Source organism: Poecilia reticulata, chromosome 5, assembly GCF_904066995.2.
Source record: "Poecilia reticulata chromosome 5, P_reticulata-male-v2, whole genome shotgun sequence".
Taxonomy (NCBI): domain Eukaryota; kingdom Metazoa; phylum Chordata; class Actinopteri; order Cyprinodontiformes; family Poeciliidae; genus Poecilia; species Poecilia reticulata.
In genome coordinates this window covers 17,227,660-17,236,089 of record NC_088834.1, presented here as the reverse complement: position 1 = coordinate 17,236,089, position 8,430 = coordinate 17,227,660, and the positions used below count along the sequence as shown (strand labels likewise).

Here is an 8,430-nt window from a genome sequence, read left to right as displayed (position 1 = left end):
ACATTCTGTCCACTTATTTTTTAATAGATCTTTATTGAGATACAGAACACATAAGAGTACAAACATAGCATACATTGTTGTAAAATGTCCGCCAGGGGGATACAAACATTGAGACAATACATCATAACATTACATAAATACATTAAAAAGAGCATGTTTTAATAGCTTTGGTATTTGTGGAATTTTCAATAGTTCTGATGTATCGCTTGACCTCATTTTCAAAAATGGAAAGAAGTGGTGGCTGCACAGTTGGTAGAAGTTGGTAGAGCTGTTGCCTTGCAGCAAGAAGGTTCTGGGTTTGATTCCCGGCCCCGGTCTTTCTGCCTGGAGTTTGCATGTTCTCCCTGTGCATGCGTAGGTTTTCTCCGGGTACTCCGGTTTCCTCCCACAGTCCAAAAACATGACTGTCAGGTTAATTGGTCTCTCCAAATTGTCCCTCGGTGTGAGTGTGTGTCTCTGTGTTGCCTGGCGACCTGTCCAGGGTGACCCCGCCTCTCGCCCGGTACACTAGCTGGAGATGGGCACCAGCACCTCCCGACCCCACTGAGGGACAAGGGTGTAAGAAAATGGATGGATGGATGGATGGAAATAAGTGGTTTCTGATTAGTGTAATGGCATTTGTGAATGTGCCATTTGGCTAAGAATATAATAAGATTAATAATATAAAAATGTTTTTCTTTTTGGGGTAGTTAGTGAGGCCAAACGATACCTATTCAAGACTAGGGGAGAAATCTGGTCCACTGGAAGTACAAATTAAAGTGCAAATACTTTTCCAAAATTGAACAGAAAAGGGGCAGGACCAAAATAAATGAAACGCATCTTCAGAATTTCCTTCGCAAAAAGAGCATATAATATCTATATTATTGTCGAAATGTTTTGGATGGATAAATTCTGTGAATAATTTTAAAGGATACTTCTTTTACTTTGTTATATATTTAGTTGGTAAAGTCCAAATCCTCTTCCAGTCAAGGTTATCAATAACGGTGTTCCAATAAGATGCCATGTATAGAGTTGATGCATCTTTCTGAATTAATGAGCATTTATGTTGGTTGCCACTACGAGTTGAGGAGAAACAGATTTGACCAATTTCAAGTTTGGATGGATCAAAAGGAAACAATGTTGGATTTTTTTTCTTATTAAACTTTTAAATAAGGTAACTGCTCCAGCAGGGATTGCATTTATTACAGTATTAAATTCATTACTAGGAATTATAGTGCCGTATTTTGTAATAAAATCTTGATAAGTCCTAAAAGATCCATCACAGCTGAGCAACTGATGAACTAAAACTATGTTGTGAGTGAACCAATTGGAGTAAAATAAGGATTTGTTTTCATGCAAAATGGTCTTTGTTCCAAATGTAATACCTGTGTGGAGAGAAATTATGCTTGTAAATCAATGACCAGGCAAGAAGCATCCGTTTATGAAAACTGGATAGATTTGAGGGGATTTCTTTTCAACACTATAATTGCAAAATAAAAGGAAATTTAGACTTTCTAATTTAGAAAAGAAAGTTTGGTATGAAGTTCCAAATTGAAAATGGACTCCTGATGAATTGTTTTAGCCCATTTATTTTAAATGTATTATTTAATGTGCCAAAGTCTAAAGTTGAGCCCACCTTTTCCATAAGAATTCATAATTACTGATTTTCTTAATAGTGTTTTTTAGAGGTGTGCCAATCGATCGGCCACCGATCATAATCGGTCAATTTCCGTGAAAAAGTGTATGATCAGTGATCGCCGATCATTGGCTCTTGTTGCCGATCACACAAACCGATCACCTGCATCTCATTTCGCAGCCTGCCTGTGCAGCTGGTCTCCTCTTTCCTTCACTCTGCGCAAGCGCGCAGCAACAAATCCTAAGCGATGTGTAACTATAACGCACTGAGTGAATGGGGAAGTTTGCGTGTTGCGGCGGAAAATTGAAGCAGGTCAAAATGCATCAACCCAACGAAGCTAATACGACATAAAAACAATGCTATACTTGATGGAGTTTGGCTACATCGAGGCTCACTGCAGTAAAAAAGACATATGGAGGATCAGATAGCAGGTAAAGCAGCGCACAGCTACAAACACTCACCCGGATTAGCATGACGGTCAGAAAGCTAAACAAATAACCCGCAAAATTATTTAATTCTTCGAGCTGCGATGTAAGACGCTGGTTCTGATCTCGCTGTTGAACCGCTGCTACGCTACAAGTAGTAATATTTTGCAGACGGAGCGCCGCTTCTGCGCCACCTGGTAGTGACTCTCACACCGAACCTCTGCTTAAAGCTGCAGCATCTAACCTGAAAAAATACATTTTACATACGTATTAAAATTTTCGCTGTCCTAACATGAGACAGATCTCTAAAAAATCTCCAAAAAAATAATCGATCTCCCTGTTCTGCATAATTACTCCGCTCAGTCAAAAACAGCCAATCAGAACCAGCAGTAATCAGCTAGCCGCCATGCTATCAGGAAGTTTTCATTCAGTAACTCAGGATTGTTTATTGTAATGGAACCTGTATTTGCCTTTGAATGTTAAGTTTTATACTTGATTTTTTTTGGCAATGTTGAGAGGTTTTATTTTGGCTCTTTGCATTATTTAGCCTCTTCAGAGCCTTCATATGATATCAGTCTGTTAAAGATAGTATTACTTGTACTATATTGTACTATAGCAGTACAATTTGCACAATGCCTGTTTTGTTTAGTTTTCTTCTTGGAAAAAGTTATTAAAAACAAGTTTTTGTCTAAATTAAGGTGAATTTATGGTTCCTTTTTTCACATAATGTAACCGGTAGTGCTTATGATTAAAAAAATTTAAATTATGTGATCGGTATCGGTGATCATGGGTGATCGGTATCGGCAGAAAAAAACCTGACTGGCACATCTCTAGTGTTTTTTGTTTTTCCAAATAAAATTAAAAAGCATCTTGTCAATATCTTTGGAAACCTTTCTGTTTACATGCAAAGATAATGCAGCATATGTAAGACAGGAGAGTCCCTCAGCCTTGGTTATCAGGATTCTACCTCTCAGTGATAAATCTCTCTGCTGCTTCAATTTTTCTTTTGGGTCTTGTCAATAATGGAGTTAAAAGTCTACGAGACATTTTTCGACCTGCTACAGTGATTCCTTTTAGAGAGCTCAGTTTAATAGAATCAGTGAGAAGCTGAGTGCAGAGGAGGAAGATAAGGCGATATGGGACATCCTTGTCTGACTCCTCATTTAACAAAGAAACGAGGTGAAGTACCAGCATGTAATTTGATTGAGCAATTTAGATTAGTATACATTGTTTTGATAGCATTGCTAAAGTAAGAACCTAAACCAAAGTTTTCTAAGGCGTAAAATATGAAATTATGTTCGATGGTGTTGAAAGCTTTATAAAAGTCCAGAAAAAGAAGAAACCTGTCATCAGAACATAAATCTGAATAATCAGTTAAATCACGTACTAGTCTAATGTTATTGGAAATATGTCTGTTTTTCATGAAACCACATTCTCATCAATTATGCAATCCAAAACGGATTTGATCCTTTTAGCAAATATCTGTGCAAATATTTTGTAACCATTATTTAATAAGCAAATTGGACGCCAATTGTCTATGAAGAGTAAACCTTTTTTGGTTTTGGTATTAGGGTTATGAGACCTTGGGTTAGAGTAGGAGGAAGGGATTCATGGTCTACACATTCTAAGAAAAGTTTATGGAGGAAGGGAGCAAGCTGTATGGAGAATGTTTTATAAAATTCAGAGGTCAGGCCGTCCGTACCAAGAGACTTATTGGACTTGATTTCCAATAGTAAATTTTATTTCTTGTATTATCGGTTCATTACAAGAATTTTTTGAAACAATATAAAAAAAATTTAGTGTCTGTAAGAGAAGCCAGAAATTTCCAGGTAGAATTGTCATTATATTTTGATTCATATAATTTTGTATAAAATTCTGAACAATATTTGGCTATTTTTTGATGGTCATCTGAGATGTCTCCATCAATGTTTCATTTTTTAATAGTGTTAATTTTAGCATGGAATTTTTCAAGTCAAAAAAAGTACGCACTATTCTGCTCTCCTTCCTCCAACCATCTTTTTCTGCTTCTCACAAAGGCTCCTTCAGCTTCCAGTCTGTAAAGATCATCCAATTTATTTTGCAAACAGATTCGATGACTGTTCATTTTCAGGCAAGTTTTCTGGCATTTTTTGGGTTATTGATGTTATTTCTGAAATGACATTCTTCTTCTGCTCTTCCTAGTCTTCGCAAAGGAACTTGTGTATGTTCTCAAAAATTTTGACAATTAAAATTTAGAGTTCCCAGTTGTTACAAAATTTTCTTTCTACCAAAGATTTATGCCAGAAGCGTTGGATTAAAGAATGAAGCATTTTAGACACCGCCTCATGTTTAAGGACAGAGCTGTTCAGTTTCCAATAAGACCCCCTAGGACGAGTATTGGGATTCAGAGATTTGTATTAGTATTGCTATGTGATCAGTTAAAGGAGTGGTGAGGATGTTAACATTGCCATCAAAGCAATCAGAAATCTATATGTGATAAATTAGTACATGCTTTGTTGCGCCAAGTATATGAACTTGCATCAAGATGTTTTTTCCCTCCAAATATCGGCTAGATTAAATTTAAGCATAAATTGTATCAGATTAGAGGCCTTGAAGTTATTGGTTTGAGGAGGCCATCTGTCTTTACCGCCGTCCAAAGCGGTATTAAAATCTCCCCCTATCACTATCAACGCATTTGGTTAAACAGAAAAAGTGTGAGAGACGGGACTCTAAGGCAGTAAGCAATATATCATTATCACATTTTAAATTATATCCATATAAATTGACTAGTAGTAAGATTACAGTCTCACCGATGTCAATTAAAAAAAAAATTTAAAAAGACCTTTGGGATCACTCAGTGTAAAATGGCCCCATTAAAGGAGTTCTTCAGAATAGCAGCACCAGCAGCTCTTTCTGAGCCATGTGAAAACCAAATATTATTGCCCCATTGAGCTTTCCATAACTGTGCATCATCCTTAACAGAATGTCTCCTGGAAAAAAGAAAAACCAAGTTTTTGCTGCTTTGCAAATAAAAATAAAGCTTTGCGTTTTATGTCTCAACCCCCTGGCATTAAGAGAAAAAAAAAGAAAAGAAAATGACAGTGTAACAAAAGTACAAAGAACAAGTACTATAAAACGTAGAGAAATTAGAGAACTAGAAGTACTAGAGAAATGTAAGGCCAAATCACTATCCCTTAATGATTCAAAGCATTAAGATTATATAACTTGGTGTTAAACAATCTCTAAAATAAGGGGGAAATAAAAGGCTTGACATATTTTACAGCTACAAAAAAGAAAATATATATCGCTCTTGTCTTTATCTTCTAACAACCCCATGACTAAAGTTACAAGCAATAGTCTGCATCGAATCACCTCAAAGTTCTTCAGAAGCCCTAGTAGATTGCTTGGAGAAAAAAGGAACCAAGTATGGAATGTGATGTGAGGTATAATCAGTCCACACAGAACAATGAAAGAAACTTTAATATTGTCAGAGTGAATCATCAAGTTGACATCTCGGAGGAAGTCGACTGAAGTTTAGGTATGGGAAGCCACATCAGCAGAGGATGTATCCATAAGGAAACGATCAGGCTGCTCCAAACATACCTCCTTTCCCTTGTTGATGACCGGGTACCTGCAAAATGAGCCTTCTTTCCCTCTTTCTTTGCAGCTTCAATCATGGGCCACAGCTTGTTTCGTGTTGCTTTGTCATCAGCAGTTAAATCTTCAGCAAACCTGAGTCTGTTCTTGAGATATTCGCTTCAGCTGCGGAGCTTGTTCTTATATTTGAATTATTTATAGGCGTTCCGAAAGTCATACCTTTTTTATGGATCAAAAGTTCTCTTTGCGTTTCTTTCCCTGTTTGTGTAGTTTCATGGTGGTGTTCTGTCAGATAGTCATACATGTCAGAATAGCATACATGTAGTAAGTGCGCATGCGCACGCATGCGCATTCTGCAGGAGGTCTGCGATATCGAGAGGAGCCGTCAGCTCGTCATACGCGAGAAGAAAAAACAAGACCCAATAAAAAGTAAGTAAATAAATCAAATTTAATGCTGCTGCAGCTGCAGTAAACTACAAAACAAGCCCCGTTTAAATTCACGTTTCCCAGTTCATTGATATTTTTGGGTTGGATAACACATCTGCTAGCTTGGATACAGTGATGGCTTTCCAGATAGGACTTCGACACATGGGTTTACTTATTAGGATTACTTACAATTCTTAAATGTTGAATTTGAATTATTTGTTTATTTTTTTAACTTTCCTTATCGTTTTTTTTCTTCACGCTACCAGACTGTACAGGCAGAAACCGTATTGGTATGGGTATTACCCACACTGAAACTGGGGCAAAACCAGTGTTTCACCTTTGAAATAAATCTTTATCTTTATTAATGTATATGAAAAGCATTCATGTTAAGTTTGTTTTTATGTGCTTCACATTTACATATATTAAGATTTTGCAAATTGAGGTTGCTTTTGGAACATGAAGGCTTTTCTGGTTAACAGATCACATACCCGAGTACAGCCCCTGGGTTATGTAGCCAACAGTCACTATCTGTGTGACTTTTGCCTCAATTAATAAAAGACAGGAGATGTTCTTGAGTCACTTGAAGTCCCTGTGTCCACCAAGCGTTGTCAGGAAGGACATGGTGTCCACCAGTGTTGTCAATAAAAATTGGGATCCGTCAATTGCATTTAAACTCGCTGTTGCGTTTTCTGCAGTATTTCAAGAATTGTATTGTTGGATGCACATGCATAAATTAGAAGGGTTTTTTTGTATTAAATCAGAATTAAAAAGGATGGATATGAAGAAGCTTTCACTACAAACTTTATTTTGTTTTGCTTAGTTTTGTATTTCTTGTTCTAAAGGTTGGCTGGTGCTGGTGCCCATCTCCAGCCAACGTTTCGGGCGAGAGGCGGGGTACACCCTGGACAGGTCGCCAGTCTGTCGCAGGGCAACGAAGAGACACACAACCATGCACACACACACTCACACCTAGGGGCAATTTGGAAAGGCCAATTACATGGTCACTATCTGACCACGCATGCACAGGGAGAACATGCAAACTCCATGCAGAAAGACCCCAGGCCGGGAATCGAACCCAGAACCTTCTTGCTGCAAGGCAACAGCTCTACCAACTGCGCCACTGTGCAGCCCGGTATTATTATATATTTGAACAATTTGCAGTGTCTAATGAATTGTCTTGTTTAAATGCCTGTTGATGCAATTTACATGTTTTTCTTGTGTCATTTATAGCAAACATGGAGTTCAAATGGGGTGAGGTCTTCAGTTTTATTTCTGAAGGCTCTTACCCATTGACGCTCAACAGAGGACAGAGGCAAACTTTGCGGAAATATGCCGTAAAATTTAGCATCCATGGTAAGTTTTTTATTACATTAAATGCATAATTTCTTCAGTTTGCAGAAACATATGTACAAATGGGAGGGCTGCAGTCTGTGCAAACAGGACCCAAAGACGTATCCCAAGCCAGACTGCACAATGTTTGTCTGTATCAACATCGAGGTGAAAGAACAATTACAAAGAAGTCTTGTTTTCCAGGTTGCTGGATGAATGTTCGGAGATTTATAGCTTTGGACAGCTATGATTCTAAGACGTTTTTGGTCAGAACACAAAAAATTATATTAATGTTGGGTATAAAGAACCAGTTCCCCTGTTCAGGGAACTGTGGAAGTCTGTGTGAAACCTGTTGATCAGTTTTTGTTAATATTCTAACAATCAAAAACACAAGATGGCTTAGGAGCATATCACAGAATTTCTCATTCCAAAAAGAACAAATTTTCCCATAGGCCATGTAGGAACAGTCCAAAGCATTAAAAAAATCCAAAGATATATGAAATACTAAATTGCAGTATTTTCTGTTATGTACTAGTAGAACATTATGGCTTGTCAACAGAATATAAAGAGATAGTACTTGACTATTTTTGGTAAAGTACACTCAAAATGCTTTTATTTGTTCCCAGACAAGGTGGAAGAGTACTGTGTGGCATGCAACATGCTTCATTATAATGCAACAGAGAACATCATTGACATGGTAAACAATTAAACTGTACAATTTAACACTTCAAACACATTACAATTGCTAACTCATAACTGTTTTCTTTTTCTGTCCACTTCACAGATACAGTGTGACTACTGCTCAAGGTGGACACACAAAGAATGTGCCACAGACATGGGTGACATGTTCAAATGTGAAAAGTGTAACATCAATTAAACAGTTTTACCCCACCAGTGATAGTGTGGATTATTAAAAATACAGAAGTAAAATGTTCTATATTAAATATATTGCATTATACAACTGATGTCATTGGTATTAATAAAGATGTTACATAGTCGCCAACAACAAAGTGTATGACAATCAGACAGGTTAACTAATAAATCAGGAAGTCATACAGT

The 8,430-nt window shown here is 37.2% G+C and overlaps 1 protein-coding gene across 1 annotated transcript; it reads left to right on the top strand.

The window, feature by feature from the left end:
- Positions 1-5,872: 5,872 nt before the first annotated feature.
- LOC145551708 (uncharacterized) lies at positions 5,873-8,265 on the top strand. Its single transcript, XM_081607192.1, has 4 exons — positions 5,873-6,045; positions 7,273-7,395; positions 7,998-8,068; positions 8,156-8,265. Exons 1-4 carry the CDS (start codon positions 5,961-5,963, stop codon positions 8,246-8,248), a joined length of 372 nt encoding a protein of 123 aa, XP_081463318.1. The 5' UTR covers positions 5,873-5,960; the 3' UTR covers positions 8,249-8,265.
- The last annotated feature ends 165 nt before the right edge of the window (positions 8,266-8,430 follow it).